The sequence below is a fragment of the Oncorhynchus gorbuscha genome, linkage group LG09, assembly GCF_021184085.1.
Source record: "Oncorhynchus gorbuscha isolate QuinsamMale2020 ecotype Even-year linkage group LG09, OgorEven_v1.0, whole genome shotgun sequence".
NCBI classification, from domain to species: domain Eukaryota; kingdom Metazoa; phylum Chordata; class Actinopteri; order Salmoniformes; family Salmonidae; genus Oncorhynchus; species Oncorhynchus gorbuscha.
In genome coordinates this window covers 37,506,393-37,526,979 of record NC_060181.1, presented here as the reverse complement: position 1 = coordinate 37,526,979, position 20,587 = coordinate 37,506,393, and the positions used below count along the sequence as shown (strand labels likewise).

Below are 20,587 nucleotides of genomic sequence, written 5' to 3'. Positions count from 1 at the left end.
CGGTCCCCGCAGCCGGACAACTTTCTCATGTCTTCTGGAGGGAAATGCTTTAGGAATGCTCAACCGGTGTCGCTCATTCAGCTGACAGAAACTTTCAACCGGTTCTCCCCATTAAGCAGCGAGTCAGAGTCAGAGGCTGAGCCTTCTCTGTTCTTTACTCCTCCTGTTACGGTGTCTGAGACGCCGAAGCCTCCCACCATTAACCCTAGTCATTGGCGACTCCATTACCCGCAGCATTAGACTTAAAACGAATCATCCAGCAATCATACACTGTTTACCAGGGGGCAGGGCTACTGACGTTAAGGTTAATCTGAAAATGGTGCTGGCTAAAGCTAAAACTGGCGAGTGTAGAGAGTACAGGGATATTGTTATCCAGGTCGGAAAAAATTATGTTAGGATGAAACAGTCAGAGGTCACCAAGCGCAACATAGCTTCAGCGTGTAAATCAGCTAGAAAGATGTGTCGGCATCGAGTAATTGTCTCTGGCCCCCTCCCAGTTAGGGGGAGTGATGAGCTCTCACAACTCAATCGCTGGTTGAAAACTATTTTCTGCCCCTCCCAAAATATATAATTTGTAGATAATTAGCCCTCTTTCTGGGACTCACCCACAAACAGGACCAAGCCTGGCCTGTTGAGGAGTGACGGACCCTATCCTAGCTGGAGGGGTGCTCTCATCTAATCTACGAACATAGACAGGGCTCTAACTCCCCTAGCTCCACAATGAAATAGGGTGCAGGCAAGGCAGCAGGCTGTTAGCCAGCCCTGCCAGCTTAGTGGAGTCTGCCACAAGCACAGTCAGTGGAGTCAGCTCAGCTATCCCCATTGAGACCGTGTCTGTGCCTCAACCTAGGTTGGGCAAAACTAAACATGGCAGTGTTCGCCTTTGAAATCACATCACAATTTAGGGCTACTTAATGTTAGATCCCTCACTTCCAAGGCAGTTATAGTCAATGAACTAATCACTGATCATAATCTTGATGTGATTGGCCTGACTGAAACATGGCTTAAGCCTGGTGAATCTACTGTGTTAAATGAGGCCTCACCTCCTGGTTACACTAGTGACCATATCCCCTGCGCATCCCACAAATGTCGTAACATTTATGATAGCAAATTTCAATTTACAAAAAAAAAAAACGTTTTCATCTTTTGAGATTCTTGTCATGAAATCTATGCAGCCTACTCAATCACTTTTTATAGCTACTGTTTAAAGGCCTCCTGGGCATATACAGCATTCCTCACTGAGTTCCCTGAATTCCTATCGGACCTTGTAGTCATAGCAGATAATATTCTAATTTTTGGTGACTTTAATATTCACATGGAAAATTCCACAGACCCACTCCAAAAGGCTTTCGGAGCCATCATCGATTCAGTGGGTTTTGTCCAACATGTCTCTGGACCGACTCACTGCCACAGTCATACTCTGGCCCTAGTTTTGTCCAATGGAATAAATGTTGTGGATCTTAATGTTTTTCCTCATAATCCTGGACTATCGGCCAAACCATTTTATTACGTTTGCAATCGCAACAAATAATCTGCTCAGACCCCAACTAAGGAGCATCAAAAGTCCTGCTATAAATTATCAGACAACCGAAAGATTCCTTGATGCCATTCCAGACTCCCACGGCCTACCTAAGGACGTCAGAGGACAAAAATCAGTTAACCACCTAACTGGGGAACTCAATTTAACATTGCACAATACCCTAGATACAGTTGCACCCCTAAAAACATTTGTCATAAGAAACTAGCTCCTGGTATAGAGAAAATACACGAGCTCTGAAGAAATGGCGCCACACCATACTGGAAGTCTTCCGACTAGCTTGGAAAGACAGTACCGTGCAGTATCGAAGAGCCCTCATTGCTGCTCGATCATCCTATTTTTCCAACCTAATTGAGGAAAATAAGAACAATCCAAAATTGATTTTTGATACTGTCGCAAAGCTAACTAAAAAGCAGCATTCCCCAAGAGAGGATGGCTTTCACTTCAGCTGTAATAAATTCATGAACTTCTTTGAGGAAAATATCATTATCATTAGAAAGCAAATTACAGACTCCTCTTTAAATCTGCATATTCCTAAAAAGCTCAGTTGTCCTGAGTCTGCACAACTCAGCCAGGACCTAGGATCAAGGAAGACACTCAAGTGTTTTAGTACTATATCGCTTGACACAATGATGAAAATAATCATGGCCTCTAAAACCTTCAAGCTGCATACTGGACCCTATTCCAACTAATCTACTGAAAAGAGCTGTTTCCTGTGCTTGGCCCTATGTTGAAAATAATAAACGTCTCTCTATCCACCGGATGTGTACCAAACTCACTAAAAGTGGCAGTAATAAAGCCTCTCTTGAAAAAGCCCAACCTTGACCCAGAAAATATAAAAAACTATCAGCCTGTATCGAATCTCCCATTCCTCTCAAAAAAAATTGAAAAAGCTGTTGCCATCCTGAAGACAAACAATGTATACGAAATGCTTCAGTCTGGTTTTAGATCCCATCATAGCACTGAGACTGCATTTGCGAAGGTGGTGAATTACCTTTTAATGGCGTCAGACCGAGGCTCTGCATCTGTCCTCCTTCTCCTAGACCTTAGTGCAGCTTTTGATACCATCGATCACCACATTCTTTTGAAGAGATTGGAAACCCAAATTGATCTACACGTTCAAGTTCTGGCCTGGTTTAGATCTTATCTGTCGGAAAGATATCAGTTTGTCTCTGTGAATAGTTTGTCCTCTGACAAATCAACTGTAAATTTCGGTGTTCCTCAAGATTCCGTTTTAGGACCACTATTGTTTTCACTGTATATTTGACCTCTTGGGGATGTCATTCGAAAATAAAATGTTAACTTTCACAGCTATGTGGATGACACACGGCTGTACATTTCAATGAAACATGGTGAAGCCCCAAAATTTCCCTCGCTGGAAGCCTGTGTTTCAGACATAAGGAAGTGGATGGCTGCAAATGTTCTACTTTTAAACTCGGACAAAACAGAGATGCTTGTTCCAGATCCCAAGAAACAATGAGATCTTCTGTTAAATCTGACAATTAATCTTGATGGTTGTACAGTCGTCTCAAATAAAACTGTGAAGGACCTCGGCGTTACTCTGGTCCCTGATTTCTCTTTTGACGAACATATCAAGACTGTTTCAAGGACAGCTTTTTTCCATTTACGTAACATTGAAATAATCAGAAATTGTCTGTCCAAAAAAATGCAGAAGAATTATTCCATGCTTTTGTTACTTCTAGGTTAGATTACTGCAATGCTCTACTTTCCGGCAACCCGGATAAAGCACTAAATAAACCGCAGTTAGTGCTAAATACAGCTGATAGAATCTTGACTAGAACCAAAAAATGTGATCATATTACTCCAGTGCTAGCCTCCCAACACTGGCTTCCTGTTAAGGCAAGGGCTGATTTCAAGGTTTTACTGCTAACCTACAAAGCAGTACATGGGCTTGCTCCTAACTATCTTTCGGATTTGGTCCTGCCGTACATACCTGGTCCTTCTGTAGCTCAGTTGGTAGAGCATGGCGCTTGTAACGCCAGGGTAGTGGGTTCGATTCCCGGGACCACCCATACGTAGAATGTATGCACACATGACTGTAAGTCGCTTTGGATAAAAGCGTCTGCTAAATGGCATATATTATTATTATTTATATTACACGCATGCTACGGTCACAAGACACAGGCCTCCTAATTGTCCCTAGAATTTCTAAACAAACAGCTGGAGGCAGGGCTTTCTCCTATAGAGCTCCATTTTTTATGGAATGGTCTGCCTACCCATGTGCGAGACGCAGACTTGGTCTCAACCTTTAAGTCTTCATTGAAGACTCATCTCTTCAGTAGGTTCTTATGATTGAGTGTAGACTGGCCCAGGAGTGTGAAGGTAAATGGAAAGTCACTGGAGCAACGAACCGCCCTTGCTGTCTCTGCCTGGCCGGTTCCCCTCTGTCCACTGGGATTCTCTGCCTCTAACCCTATTACAGGGGCTAGCTTACTGGTTCTCTTCCATGCCGTCCCTAGGAGGGGTGTGTCACTTGAGTGGGTTGAGTCACTGACGTGGTCTTCCTGTCTGGGTTGGTGCCCCCCCTTGGGTTGTGCTGTGGCTGAGATCTTTGTGGGCTATACTCTGCCTTGTCTCAGGATGTTAAGTTGGTGGTTGAAGATATCCCTCTAGGGGTGTGGGGGCTGTGCTTTGGCAAAGTGGGTGGGGTTATATCCTGCTTGTTTGGCCCTGTCTGGGGGTATCATCGGATGGGGCCACAGTGTCACCTTACCCCTCCTTGAACATCTTGGCCATGTTCTGTTATAATCTCCACTCGGCACAGCCAGAAGAGGACTGGCCACCGCTCATATCCTGGTTCCTCTCTAGGTTTCTTCCTAGGTTTTGGCCTTTCTAGGGAGTTTTTCCTAGCCACCGTGCTTCTACACCTGCATTGCTTGCTGTTTGGGGTTTTAGGCTGGGTTTCTGTACAGCACTTTGATATATCAGCTGATGTAAGAAGGGATACATAAATACATTTGATTTGATTTAGTGTCCAGCATAAAAGTTCCAATGCTTCATTTGTCCATCAAATTATTTTCACTTAACAGTTTTCCTGCAAGTCTTAAATGGACAGCATAAAGGCTGAATATCAAAGGTACTATACAGCCTGTTAACAAACAAATTAATTAGAAGGAATTATAAATGAACATTGATGGAATCCTGTGCCTTTGACACCGAACAGAGAAGTCCAACAGTTTGTACTAGTTCAGCCTTCAAAACCATGTCTGTGACTGTGCCCATGGTTACAGAGATACTGTAGCTATATTATTTTACCTTGGGTTGTTCTTACGTCTTATGAAAACACTGTGTTTTCCAGACAGCCAAGAGAATTAGGAAAGTAATCCATGCCTGTTAGTACTGAATTAGTGCAAACTGTCACATTTTTATCCACTACTGCACAGATATTCAATCACATCTTAACCAACAGAAAGGCAAGATAACGATCTCCTCCTTCACTAAACATGGCCTCAAACGATACCACTACCATTACATCTTCTGTCCACATCTCTTAGCTGTTATTCATGAGACTAGAGAGAACCTCTCTGTCCTCTAAGCAGCCCTATCTGTAGGCTACTGGAGACCACTAAAAGTCTTTCATGCTTAAAATATAACCTGTGGTTCCTGGGGGCGACACTACAGCTCGTTAGGGTCCCCTGATGAGTGGGGGACATCAGGAGCAAGCTGTGATCTCATTATCTCGCCGGCCTCTCCGGATACGGTCCAATTGCCTCCGTGTGAACAAATGACCGTGTAATTAAAGTTAAACAAATGGGACATGTCATCGCAGCGTAATACTGTCTGGTTGTACCACTTCCCCAACCACCTGCTAGTTAAGGGACATTGAGGAGGCGTAATATTTCCCTTGACCCCAACGCGACAGGGCAGATAAGGTAATGCTAACTTGAGCAGGTAGCAGGAACTAAAAGCAGTCTAGCTGAAAGGTAAAGGATATGGTCTGGTACTGGTTGCGGTTCTCGGTTCAGATATACTGGTAACTGCTTTTGCTGCTGCATATAGAATATACCTAAAAGCTGGCATTGGAAGCACAAACTGGAATGAAATGAAGAGGTTAAGTAATGCCTATGATAATGTTACGGCACTGTAATATACCACACAGCACACGCCCATAACCGTCTATTTCGCTTGAGCCAAACGGGGCTGAAAATAAATTTGTCATACATAAACTACGCCATTTTATGCTTTAACTGACTGACACCAATCATTTTTCTGCTCAATAATGTGTCAATGAACCCCGAGCCCCTGCACAAAATAAGCGCTGCTATGGTGACGCATGAGTCATCTGGCCTTAATCACTTGTATATGTCCCTTATGACACCACCGCCACGCCGGAAGTGGCCCCAGAAGTTTGGCCCCAGAATATTCAATTAGGGCATCAATATCAGAGTCTAGTATCCTTCCTGGGACCAGTTCAGAGAGTATATACATGGAGCTAAGTGCTAGGTTGTGTGGGACTGAGGCGTCTGCCAGGCCTTGGGCACACCTGTATGCCCTCTGGCATCCCTGCACACCCAGACAGGCAGGCAAGCAGGCAGGGAGCTACAGGGGGTTTACTTACCAAGGCTGGAGACATCCTTGAACGGGCCCCACGATAACATAGCAACGGTATTCTGCAAGTGTGGGCAAGGAGATAGCTGCCTGTGTCAATTGTCTACATGCAATGGATAGAGCGAGGGAGAGTGCAGAGGGAGGGAGAAAGAGAAAAAGGAGAGAAACAGCGAGGAGGAATAAATGAGAGCTTGAGAGGAAAAGAAAGAGGAGGAAAAGAGAGAAAGAAGATGGTGGGAGAAACCAAAGCAGCATCATTATAACTTGAGTTAGTTTCCCCCTTCTGTCTTTTACCCATAGGCATTTTAAGAGACGGCAGGTGATCCATCGCAGATCTCAAAGCACCACAGGGATCCTTACACCACATTCCATAATTGCAAAGCCTTCCCTCAACTACTTTTTGACACCTCGGCCAAATCATAGCTCTTTATGCCAGAAACACAGACGAGGTCCAGGTCGCCATGAGACACACACACCACAGGAGTTTTATAAACACTGTTACGCTCTTTGTCTGAAAACAAACTCCTAAATCTCCCACTAATAGCCTGTTTCAGCCCACCAACAGCTCTTACAAAATCCCTGTTTTTTTTTAAATAACGCTGAATACAGGCAAGTTGCAATAATGTGGCAGAATTCTTTTTTCTTGCAGACAACTCTGTTCAGACACTTTGAGATCAATCCGTTGCAAAGAATCAATACTTAGTCCCTTACATCTCTTTTATCTGTTTGAACGAGTGTTAAAACACCTCTGCAACTATTGCATACATAACATCTGTAAGGGTAAAGGTCTCCTATTCAGTATTAGCCCTGAGACATAGCTGTAGACTCCTATGACACTACAGCTTTCTATCAGGGTTAATGCACTATTTATTTGATGTAATGTATGTGTATATTCTACTGTTGTTTCTTCTCTGAAAATTGTATAGACATCTACAACCATGTTTGGTGGTTCGTGATGACTGTTGGTAAACTTAAGTCATTCCTGTTTTTAGATCCTGGGCGATCATTTGTCATGACAGATTTATAACAACGTCATGCTCATTTTAAAAGGAAAATAGTTAAGGTTTACCTTGGTTTTATGCAACACAGCAATCACAAATAGATCATTGCTCCAAAATGCTTTGAAATGTACTGTGCTTATTTTTAATTGACCATTTTCCAACCCTGAACTTTCCTTCAAAGTCTACTTGAAATGAAGCACATTGCAATTGTTTCTCCAAAGAGCGTGTGGGAATGAGGATCACATTCAAGGCCTTTCTTCTTCAGAAAAGTTCAAACAGAAATATCAAGGGCAATGTTTTCTAATTGTCGCATCCAACCCCAATGACAAATGCAGTCCACTCCACCGCCAGGGATAGCCTCAGCACCAACCAAGAGGCCTCTGGAGCTCAAACTTACCTGTGTATCGTCAAGTGAATCTTCTCTATGCTGAGATCCTGGTTGAAATCCAGGTTTTGAATTGCGATTTGAAGACTGAGCCACAGCAATTTCCAGATTTCAGAGGTTGGTCACTCATACCTTCCACCTTACCTTCAGATATCTCATTGCTCTCCTCAGTGACACTGGTGTCTTTCTGGTTTTTGGGTCGTACATTCTGGGGCTGTACGTTCTCATTGTCAGGCTCTGAAAGTTGGGCAGAAACAAACCAAACACATTTCCATTGACACATTATACTGTAGAATACATTTTGTCAAAGATGTAAGAACAATGGCAATCACACAGATCAACTATTTCCTTTGATAAACAACCTCATGAAATCATAGAATAAGCTGTAAAAGTTAAAAGGCTCTTCTCACTCTTAAATGTTCCTTGAAGTGGCTTGCTCTCCTGAGCACCTTTCACAGCAGTGACCTTGACTGTGTACAACTTTCTGGGGTCAAAGTCTATGATCACTTTGGCTTCCTTTTTTGTCATCTCTAGTTCAGTCTCCTCTGCATCTGTAATTGGAAGAAAGTAACAAGACCAAACTTAGAAATTGGTTTCACTTGTGTTCTGATTTGTTTATTAAATGCATTCTATTGAAAATTAGTTTATCATAATAAAAAGAGTTAAAAAAACAAAAACATTTTCGATTAGACTTTTTTGAAATCTCCTTTTCAGGTTAAATGTCAGGAATGACAATGATGTTGATGTGCTGGTCGCAATGAAGGATACTACTGCTACGGGGGTATATTGGCAGTAAACGAACTAGTCAGCGGCTAAACGGCTGCTGCAGGACAAGTAGAGAGGCATCCGCGCTCCAACACACCTGCATTATTTTAAGCAGTACCCACAGTACATGAAGAACCTCAGTTGGACTCACTCAACTGTCTCTCTCTTCAAAAACAACTTAACAGGGCTGTTTGTAAAAAAACAGGAGAATGCACTCAGTGTCGCCTACTGATTCAAAATCCATTTAGATCAATTGACACTGGCAGAGCATTGAAGCACTTAAGGTAATGTAGCTAAGTAGCTAAAATGTCCTATTTATGCATTTACCTTAGGTTTCGTCGTTATTGTTCTGCATATCAGAACAGAACTACAGAATTACAATTATCATGACATTTAACACTCATATTTCACGTGTTCACTGACACGTACAGTTCCTCCTTTATTACAATTATGGTACATCTGCTTTGCATGACCTGAAGGCAACACGTTCCAAATGGAAGTGAGTGGGCATGTTGTAGAAATGGGGGTGTCATACCTTGACAGATCTTGTTTCAAGATGATTCAAAAAACTATGTAATGAGGGGGTGTGTCCATCATAGGTCATTCATAGGCATTATTGACCAATACTTCCGAATGTACCACAGCATACTTGAAAACCACTGATTGTTTTATATTTTTCAGCAAAATGTCTATGTTGATACAGCACACTCCGTATACATGATACATAATGCATCAGAAATGCACAGTGGTCACACTTACCTTACCCTGAATCGTATAACGGTCAAACCTGACGAAGATGGGAGTGTAAGGGCTCTATTTTCGGCTGGTGTTAAGCCAGTGCAATGTCAAAATCACGCTCATTGGCAATTTAGACCGGCGCTCGGCTACTTTCAAACACATGCGCCAGGATTGGTAATTTACCTTTCTTTATATGAGCTCTCTTGCGCTGAGGTGGGAGGGGTGGCAAAGCGTGTCCTTAAAAACGTACACCAAAGTGCCAATTTCAGGCAGCGCTGGTGGGGATATTTAAGACCAACCAAAAGCTGGTCTTAGCAGTAACGACATGGATTTTGACAGCAGAAACGCAGCCTATCCTTCCTTGATGTACAGAGCCCATATGCGCAAATATGCACATGGAACAAGAGAGGTGTTCTTTTTGTGTCCCTAAACCTCAACCTCATTTACTTTCATTTGATTAAAATCCAAGCATTGCTTCCCCTCCTCTCAATGAAGGCTGTTTTTATTTGTCCTGCCCAATGCATTCAGTAAGTACCCAAGACTATTGATTAAGGGTTTGGCCCGTGAGACCGCTTTGAAATACATCTTAATCACCAAAGCTGTATTAAAAGATCATATTTGGGAGCAGTAAAAATGTGAGCGGATATCCCCTTTTTATTTATATTTCTTATCCTGGCCATGCATTAGCCAAGGAGACTATCGATAAAGGGTTTCTAAAATAATGGTCTACTTGTGAAGCTTTTGCCATCATGCTTTTGCATTATTCACAATTCACATAGGCCTAACTGCAGTGAGACTCCATTCAGCTTGTATTCATCCCCATTTCCAAAGAGCGCCTCTTGTCTGGCTACCAAAGACGTGCTCCGTCAAAACATATTCAAATGATTCAGTCAGTCCTATAACACCATATTAAGGGTAGGCCTAGGCTATATCTTGCTTATTGAGAACATGCCTCACACATACAAAACAATTTATGGGATGCATAAATACATTTAGGCCTATGCTCGTTGAAGCCAATTTCAACAATGTTGACTGTCAATTACACTCATTACTGTAGCATATGCTATTTAATAAATGTAATATCAATCCACAATGGACTAGGATGAGAATATTTCGTGCCCCCTGCCAAATTGACAAGAATGCAAAGACTGTCAATAACCTAAAGAACTTGTCACTGCATGCAGTATTAAGCCATGAAGCGTATTGATTGGCCAGTGAGTGGCCAAGCCCTCATCACACCTCCAATGTATGTATTAATCAAACCCTAACCCTTTCGTGCCACTACCAGCTACTACGGCTATAATTCTGGTTGTGAAAATAGCAAAAATATTTCTGACACACCCCTAAACCTATAGAGCTACTGCCAGTGCTAAAATTTACCATTACATTGGGTTTGTTAAAATAGAGCCCTAAGTGTTGGAGAAGGGAGTAAGAGTTATTACCCACAATCCAGTGCTGCATTCAATTCCACCCCAATCATGATGATTTGTGTATGTCTGCGGGTGTCACCCTCTGTCAAAGCAAGTCTTCTTCAACGAACAAAGGCTCACTGACTAGCCTCTCTCAGGAGCTCCCATTTCAACCCACACGTAATATAAAAACTCTGACTGACTCCGCAATTGGAATGCCATTCTGAGCAATGACAAACACTGAACTGCAGGGGTGGAGAGAAAGAGAGAAGAGGGAAATCAGACCTGGTTTCAAATAGCATTAGTTTTCTTTAAAATACTAAAATACTTCAGCTGCGCTAGATTGAGCTTGCCTGGTGCAAAGGAACCAACGGAATAGCCCCAAAAGGGCAAGACTCGCCACCCGTACTCCAGGTAGGCTCGATCAAAAGCTCATAGCATTTAAAAAGACAAACAAATACTATTTGAACCCAGGTCTGGAAGAAAAGGTTGAAATATCCTCCATTCTGCAGCTGGCATGAAGAGAAGTTCACCAGAGGAAGCCAGCTTGGTGGGGAAATGTGCTCGTTCAGCAGGGTGCCAGGGGTGGGATGAGATTGTGTCCCATGCCCCGGCTGGCCTCAGGCAGTTTAGATGCAGCTGCTTCTGCTCTGCTCACTGAGTCTTATCTGACGCTTACTCCATTATCTTGATCAACTCAATGCCAGGCAAGCCACTGAAGCTACAGCTTCAAGTAAGGACAAAGTAAAAGCCATGGTAGAATGTCATGGAGTCTATCTATATATTGAGAATGGGCCATTTATTAATATGTTTCCTTAAGAACAACTTGAGAAGTGAAATGGTAGGCTGTACTACACAGTGAGTCACCTAATAGGTGTATCAATCATAGTGATTATTATAGATTACAAAATCGATGTTTGGGGTTAATTTCTCATCGTGACTATAAAATACAGGAAAATCACACACTCTGAAGTACTCCTATTTCTTTACTGCAAGTGCACGCCAAAAACATTGGCTCTCTCACTGCAATAAGAAAATGGGTGTACAAAAGTGGGTGCCACTCTCCTCTTTTCTTCATGATTATTACCCATCAGTCTGTGTGTTCTTCAACTCCTACTCCAACTATCATGACTATAGTCAAACCTCCAGAAGACATTCATGTCATAGCAGATGAGTAATAACCCATCTGATGTTTAGTTGATATGTAATTATGTTTTCTACACTGCAAGTATAAAGCTGTTGTGAAACACGCAACATAAGTTAGACAGCCTCCTTCAGGGCCGAATCGTAACTTGACCGTTCGTTCTCATTGCTGGACCTTACCTGACTGTGTGCTATAAATAAATCTGTAGCTTTCAAATTCTCCTTTCGGTTCTTTCCATGACACATGCAGCTGGGTTGCGCTCAGGACTTTGAAACGAAGTCTTCGTGGGGTGGCAACTAGACAAAAAAAGACACGAAACACAGTTTTACAATAACTGACTAACTCAAGAAGCGTTTGTATATAGTATTCAAAAGTAATATTGAATGCATGGTTAATGACACCAAGACAGTGGTTGGAGTTCAATGAGGCGTAAAAACCAATGTTTTTTGAAAAAACAATATCCAAATTCAGTAACTAGCAGTGTGAAGGGTTTGGGGATTTTTTTTGCCAATGGAAATGCATGAAACTCGAGATTCCCCAGTTAAAAGTGATTATGAAACAGTTAAATTGAACTCCAGCCAGTGTTTGGCGAGGTAACAGGCACTCTCCATCTGTGTTTGAACAGTCCTAAAAGATTGAATCTTGGCCAATTAAAAAGATACAGATTCAAAGAGTACCACAGATGTCACAAAAAAGCAAAGTCACATTCTCTCCCTTCCTTTGCCATTGATAGCTCTCATATCTCTTTTGGCGGGGGGTCTTTTGTGAAGCACTTATCTCAACACCAAAGTACCATCCCCGATCTCATCATGATTGCATTTCACCGGAGCAGTCGAATTGAGATTGTATTACAAAGAGTGTGCTCTTTACTTTGAGGCCTTTTCAGAGTAGAATGTGCCTTTTTTTTCAATTGCAGCAGCGACAAATTGAAAGGCACTGGAATAGCATTTATTCCTGTCTTCAAGGAGATATCTATCTGCAAGTAGAGTGATATACCACTTTCACCACTTCCTCTTGGGTCAACATCCCATCAGCTCTGCACATCAGGCAGTAATAGGCATTACCAAATCCCAAACAAAAACAAACAAACACCCAAAAAAAACATTCCCCATCCAATTTGGTAACAACAGAAAAGACTGCAAACAGTCACACAAACTTGTCTTGTTTGTGTCCTCATTAAGAGCAGGCAAGATATGTTTTGCCAATGTATCCTTTAAATACCTTCAGACATTAATGTAGGTATGGAAACAATACAATCAAGCGCATAGAAAGGGGTAACTCATCAGAAGGTAAAGAGCCCGAAGATGGTGCATGCAAATGATAATACTGTACCGAGCTCACCAACCTGAAAATGGGGGGTGGGTATTCAGCAGGGCTTAACTCTCTCTGGAAAAAGATACCTCTTCTCTGAAGAATGTCGCTTCCCCGAGTGAGAGAATTAGAAATTGTGTTGTTTGTGTGTGTGTGTTTTTTTTAAACCTTCAGAGACTTGTTGCATTCATTTGCACATTTCCAAAACAAACAAGTAGCACAACATCTCCAAGACAAAAGACTTGCCTGTGTGAAGATAGGGTTAAGTTCTTATATATATTTTTCATAGCTGTCTTTTGCAAACAGCCAGAAGGCTGGTGAGGGTTTATGAGGCCTCAAGCACCCATGGGAAGTTTGGTCAGACATGGAAAGTGTAATGCATTTTAAATAATCTGTGAAAATGTGTTACTCCAGTGCCAGCCTCTCTACACTGACTTCCTGTTAATGCTAGGGCTGATTTTAAGGTTTTACTGCTAACCCACAAAGCATTACATGGGCTTGCTCCTACCTATCTTTCCGATTTGGTCCTGCCGTACATACCTACACGTACTCTACGGTCACAATACACAGGCCTCCTTATTGACCCTAGAATTTCTAAGCAAACAGCTGGAGGCAGGGCTTTCTACTATAGAGCTCAATTTTTATAGAATGGTCTGCCTATCCATGTGAGAGACGCACACCTGGTCTCGACCTTTACGTCTTTATTGAATACTCATCTCTTCAGTAGGTCCTATGATTGAGTGTAGTCTGGCCCAAGGGTGTGAAGGTAAATGGAAAGGCACTGGAGAGACGAACAGCCCTTGCTGTCTCTGCCTGACCGGTTCCCCTCTCTCCACTGGGATTCTCTGCCTCTAACCCTACTATGGGGGCTGAGTCACTGGCTTACTGGTGCTCTTCTGTGCCGTCCCTAGGAGGGGTGTGTCACTTGAGTGGGTTGAGTCACTGACGTGATCTTCCTGTCCGGGTTGCCGCCCCCCCCTCGGGTTCGTGCCATGGGGGAGATATTAGTGGGCTATACTCTGCCTTGTCTCAGCGTAGTAAGTTGGTGGTTTGAAGATATGCCTCTAGTGGTGTGGGGGCTGTGCTTTGGCAAAGTGGGTGGGGTTACATCCTGCCTGGTTGGCCCTGTCCGAGGGTATCGTCGGACGGGGCCACACTGTTTCCCGACCCCTCCTGTCTCAGCCTCCAGTAATTATGCTGCAATAGTTTGTGTCGGGGGGCTAGGGTCAGTCTGTTATATCTGGAGTATTTATCCTGTCTTATCCAGTGTTCTGTGTGAATTTAAGTATGCTCCCTCTAATTCTCTCTCTTTTCATGCAGGACCTGGGCCCTAGGACCATGACTCAGGACTACCTGGCCTGATGACTCCTTGCTGTCCCCAGTCCACCTGGTCGTGCTGCTGCTCTAGTTTCAGCTGTTCTGCCTGCAGCTATGGAACCCTGCCCTGTTCACCAGACGGGCTACCTTGTCCCGGACCTGCTGTTTTCGACTCTCTCTCTCTCTCTCTACCGCACCTGCTGTCTCGAACTCTGAATGATCAACTATGAAAAGCCATCTGACATTTACTCCTGAGGTGCTGACCTGTTGCACCCTCTACAACCACTGTGCGTATTATTATTTGAACCTGCTGGCCATCTATGAACATTTGAACATCTTGGCCATGTACTGTTATAATCTCCACCTGGCACAACCAGAAAAGGACTGGCCACCCCTCAGGGCCTGGTTCCTCTCTAGATTTTTTCCTAGGTTCCAGCTTTTCTAGGGAGTTTTTCCTAGCCATCGTGCTTTTACATCTGCATTGAATTCTGTTTGAGGTTTTAGGCTGGGTTTCTCTATAGCAGTTTGTGACATCGGCTGATGTAAAAAGGGCTTTATAAATACATTTGATTGATTGATTATAAGGAGGGGCATATTGGGTGATGGGCATGTGGCCACATGCCGTTGGGTGACGGTGGCCTGTGCTACCAGACCTCCTTCCCTTGTTGATCGCCGTAAGGTCTGGATGCTTTCAGTTAAACCTCTCTGGTGTACTGTACTTTGAAGGAAACTTCTATTGAAGACAACTGACAGGCCACCCAGACCTGTAAAAGGAACAGGTTGTTTATCTTAAACCAGAGGGCAGCTCTTCAGAACAGAAGGCTTCTGCCGACAACTAATGGATGCTGTCCAAGGTGTAATGCTACAATACAACTCAAAGCGGCACTATACTGTGGAATGCTGTGGTTTGTTTCACTTGAGGACGGCAACGGTGTCAAGACAAGCCCAGATAAACAAACTGCAGCTGTTTGAGGATGCAGTTCTTGTTCTTCTTCGCATCAACAAGGTTAAGGTCAAAGGCAGATATATACAGTAAGGGTAGGTAGTTCATGTCAAAGCACATTCTGAAAGCACTTGAGTCGACTGCAAATGGAATGTTAATGACGTGATATTATACACAAAAATGTGCCAATATACCAGAAGATAGTGACTTTTCCCTTTGAAGTAAAATAATCACAAAGTGACAGCAACACAAAGACAAATGCTTCGACAAAAGCTGCACATCAAAAAGACACACACCAGACGACAGAGGATAAGGAGCAGCCTATACGATTGTGTTTACCTTGACCCCGAGCTTGCACAGGTAAGAGAGAGATAAGAACCAGACAGAGTAGAGGACTCCATACCCACATCTTCAGTCCTATAGCTTGCATCCTTCACACTGGTAAAGGAGAGGAGCTCAGAAAACCTGAGGAGACATTAAAGGGAATGACAATGCTTGATGTTATAGAAAAAAATTACTTCCATTATTAAAGGGATAATTTGGGGTTTTCACAATTATCTATACCTTCCCAGAGTCAGATGAACTTGTGGATACCATTTTTATGTGTCTGCGTCCAGTACGAAGTAAGTTAGAGGTAGTTTTGCGAGCCAATGCTAAATAGCGTTAGCGCAATAACTGGAAGTCTAGAACTGGAACAGCTTGACTGAAAATCTCAAACTATCCCTTTAATGCATTTTCAAAATAAGGGATGGAATTAGAAAAGTTCTTATGGATGTAACAATTCACAGATATGCATAGGTCCCCGATTAAGTGCGTAGGTTTGTGGACCCCAAACAGGTCCAAATGTAACAACATTACAAATCGTCTGTTCACAATTTTATTTTCTCATATTACATTCTTTCTACCTTCCAAAAACCTAATATTTTGTGACAACTGATGCGTCCTCTCCTTCACCGTCGAACTAGATGTAACTGTGTTGACAGTCATTGATCTAAATGTCATTTTGCATGCCGAACAACCCCAGGCAATATCAGTAGTCTAGTCAAACAGCACATTGTGCCCAGATTCGCATGCTGAATGCAGCATGTTCCTGATCTTGCACATCTGCGTGGCACCTTCAGAATTCAAACATTAAAATGGCTTGCGTGTGTGATATTAGCCATTATTAGTTGAGTGACAACCTATGTAATTTGCTAGGTTATTGTTATCTATGTGCTTTTGAAAATTGTGTTTTACCGGTATAAAATGAAGCTACCTGAGACACAACCCAGTGTTGTTTCCTCATAATTTCAAACCAAAATAAGCAATGTGATGACGTTGAATCAACGTGGAAAACTGTTTGGATTTGCTAAAAGTCATTAACGTAAGGGCATTTTGTCTTTTTTAACCCATCTTTTAAACGTAATCCAATGATGTTGAATTCACGGTTGTTAAAAACTCAACCAAATGTAAATCAAAACTAGACGTTGAAGTGAGGTCTGTACCCAGTGGAAACTGGCTATACCTGCTGAACAGGGCTTACTACAATAGATTTTATTTGTATTGTTCAGGTTCACCATCAGCAATAGTTTTGGTAGTTTTACTTTAAACAATCAGTGTATATAATTATTTATAGATACACAAGGTAAAGTTGATCCTTTCATAATGAGGACAGTAATCACACGAGGCACACTGCATGGCCAAAGAAAGAGGTGAAGAGAAGATCCCTCAGTAAAAACTTCCAATGGTCAAAACAATTCAATTTTGAGATGGGGTGGAATCCAACATTGTGCAATATATTAATTGGCTATGTCATAACTAATTTGTAAACAACTAATATTGATACATTAGTAGCTCAAACACATAATATACAAAAATGACAAGTTAATTAGTGGGTGACAATTTCAGAACCAAAGTGGGGGGGTGGACAAAAAAACCTAGGCTACATTGCCCCCAATCTGATGGTGGTATTGGGATGGTAGATGCCTTGTCTCCCTTATGGCTCAGCTAAGGTGCCTAGATAGTACATACACCATATACATACATCATTTACACACACCACACACACACACACACAAATCCAGCACAGAGAGGCCCATTTCATGAGCTCCATCAGCAGCAGATTTGAATTTAGAATAGAAAATGTACGTGTTTACGCAACAAATGTTAGTGCATCGTATCGTATTACATCAAACCAAATCGCTTCGACCCGTTCTCCAATCAAACCAATTCGCATGGAATCATTTCAAACTAAAAACGTATTGTTCCTGTATCGTATTGGAGCTCATGTATCTAGCACAGGAGGAGGTTGGTGGCACTTTTTGGGGGGGAGGTCGGGCTCGTGGTAATGGCTGGAGCGGAGTAGGTGGAATGGTATCTAATACATCAAACACATAGATGAATCATCTTGAAAGGGAAAGATGCACATCCCTATAAGTTATAGAGCAATACAATAAATAGTATTAATGTAGATACAAAAGTAAGTTCCCATTTAAATTTCAAATCATTTTGGAAACAACGAACTCATCAAAGCATTTAAACTTTGACATAACCATTCTGAAACCCATAAACCATTCAAAGGATCTTTGAAACGTGGCATGATCCTGCAGTGTACCGTGACAGGAATAAAATGCATGCAATTATGCTAAATGAATTAGTATTTGGGTTTTTTAATTAAATGAGAGTGTAACAACAACAAAAAATGTCACACCTTTACCTTTATCTCAAACTTATGCAAACATTTCAACAGGAATACTTCATCATTAGGCTAGTTGACATATCAAAGAGCACTTCAATTCGACATGCCTAATCATTCTCCTCGGCTAATAAATATAATTCTAATCGTTGCATTTTGAGAAATTGCAGGAGTAACCTACAGGTAAAGCACAGTAGAAGTCAACTATCCTCGATGATGGTTCGTGTAGGCCTACAGATTGAGGAAAATATTGAAAACGACTGTACGTTATATTTAAATTATAAATGAGATAAACACACAGTATCGACAAAATACAACAGATAAAGTAAATTGACAAAACCAAATTTGCATAAATTGTCAAACGCACGACCACCGCTGACAGGTGACGTTCCACTTCCTACCACTTCTACTTTGAATGTGTAGACATAAAACACTGACTTTATCCCAAACTAAAGAAAATATATCATACCTTTTTCAAAACATTTGTTTACAGGTAGTATTGCTCCAAATGGACCCCTCATGGGTGTCTTCCTTCGCCGGCTGTTGGCAAACTATCTTCAGCTCGCGCTTCTTCAGTGTCAGATTTGCGAAAGTGGGTGTATCCCGCGTTGCTATTCGTTCACCCAGCCCTTGAGCTATTAATTCATCCATCCCTTGCGCCAATCATTCCCCATCCCTTGAGCTATTCATTCCTTCACCTCGTTAAATCTCGATAGAGGCAGATAAATGTCTGTCTGCCCGCGGGGCAATCTACCTGTCTTTAACATTCGTCTGCGAGCTTTTTTTCAGGTATGTATTTTTCGCACGCTTCTGGTCAGCACGAGCGCGTGCAATTGTTCGTTCCTCTTAGGGGAGAATGTACTGATTTGGCTGAAACATTTAGGTAGCTTAATCAGCCAGCCATATGACATCTTGGCATAATGCATATTATTATTATTATTTTATTACATACACACACACATACATTCGTGTTGTTACGTAGGCCTATAACAACTATATTTACCTGTGAACCTGCTACATGAGTGGTTTCCGAGTAGCCTAGTCCTCTCAAAATTTGAATATGTCAACAATTTTAGGTTTCAATTGATAATATCTATTATTTGTTTGCATTCCATCTATCTGGCTGTCATATCATCAGGGTGCAGCAAGTTGTTCTTGGCTAAATATGAAATGGGACATGTATGAATGTGTCTATCAATCTTATACTTATGTAACCAAAATATGTACCATCAGGGTACGTTTTATTTGATTGGTTGGGTAAGGGCTAAAATTATTTCTTGAATGTAACTTGGTTAAAAATACCTTTCTTGACCACATCAAATGTGTTAATGCCTGTGGAAGTAAGCCCAGTGGAATCCAGGATCCTTGGGACATCCCTTCCTGAAAACCCTAACCTTAACCCCTGCCCTAATCTTAACCTTAACCATAACCCTTACCTAGCCCTAACCTTAACCTTTTTAAATGTCAACTTCAATGGGGTAGGGGCGTCCTAAGGATCCATATAGCACGCTTCCAAGTTAAGATACTGTTAACTGCTTCAAGAGGTTTGGACCTATTGGACTAATGGTTAAGGTGTTGAACTGATGGTCAGAGTCCCTGGCAGGTTACCCCTGAATTTGCCACATTGGTGTTATGAGTAGGATGGCACTCCAGTGCAGCCTAAACATTTTTTTTATGAATATCCAATCAAGTTTAATGTTTCACACAATTCATTTTTTTATTAAATGGTTCCAAACACACTGTCCATTGATGAATGAGCAGTAGTTTGATGTGATGGTCTAATCAAAACAGCTATCCCGAAGTTAAGTAAAAAATATATATATTTTTCAACAGCAAGGGCTGTTTCTGCTGTTGAAATGATTTTATTTTTCTAAAACTTCAGGATAGCTATTTTGATTAGACCATCTCACATCAAACTACTGCTAATTCATCAATGGGCAGTTAACACATCTTTGACTTAAGGATGACTGAATGCAGTACAGTTAGCATGGGTAACCCCATGCAGTCTTAGGCTACGGACCTTTCCCAGTTGGCTCAATGTCAAATGTTTCTCTATTTTTTTTAACCTTTAAGTCAGTTAAGAACAAATTAAGTGCCTGTTCAGGGGCAGAATGACAGATTTGTACCTTGTCAGCTCGGGGGTTTGAACTTGCAACCTTCTGGTTACTAGTCCAACGCTCTAACCATTAGGCTACGCTGCTGTTTCTCTATAAGCACAGAGGGGTAGTTAGGAACGCCATGTTTTAGGTATAGTGACAGCAAGGTCATGACAGAGGTGATAAAGAATCATATTTATAATAATCCCCTCACTAGATGGAGTTTGAAATAGCTCACTATTTCTGCCCTTGACACATGCCCTGACCCATCTAAAGAGCATGCTATGTTACTGCACTTAAACCCTTGAGCCCTTAGCCCCTGTAATGCCCTCAAGAGAGATATCTTAACCTACATTTCCTACACTAACTGGCGCGAAGATGGTTATGTTTGTATCCCTCTATTACTCTGTAGTGATAGCAGCCCTATTTATAATGCGGGAAAACAATCTATAATGCAGGGAAATAGCTTGTAGTTTGTTTATTGGCCATGTACTCTTATAATCTCCACTGGGCACAGCCAGAAGAGGACTGGCCACCCCCCACCCCTCAGAAGCTGGTTCCCCTCTAGATTTCTTCCTAGGTTCCTGCCTTTCTAGAGTTTTTTTCTAGCCACCTTGCTTCTACATCTGCATTGTTTGCTCTTTTGGGTTTTAGCCTGGGTTTCTGTATAAGCTATTTGTGACATAAGCTGATGTAAA

The 20,587-nt window shown here is 42.0% G+C and overlaps 1 protein-coding gene across 4 annotated transcripts in view; it reads right to left on the bottom strand.

Moving 5' to 3' along the window:
- Nucleotides 1-18,389, bottom strand: part of LOC124043506 (collagen alpha-1(XIV) chain-like) — a 102,367-nt gene extending 83,978 nt beyond the window's left edge. For 3 of the 4 annotated variants that reach the window (XM_046362173.1, XM_046362174.1, XM_046362176.1), the window contains exons 1-5: nt 18,263-18,389; nt 15,459-15,584; nt 11,728-11,844; nt 7,903-8,043; nt 7,637-7,729 (exon numbers count right to left, since the gene is read on the bottom strand). In XM_046362173.1, the coding sequence (XP_046218129.1) occupies nt 7,637-7,729; nt 7,903-8,043; nt 11,728-11,844; nt 15,459-15,549 (442 nt within the window). In that variant the 5' untranslated portion in view covers nt 15,550-15,584; nt 18,263-18,389. The remainder of the gene's footprint in view (nt 1-7,636; nt 7,730-7,902; nt 8,044-11,727; nt 11,845-15,458; nt 15,585-18,262) is intronic. The other variant, XM_046362177.1, reaches the window with a different exon arrangement.
- Nucleotides 18,390-20,587: the final 2,198 nt, after the last annotated feature.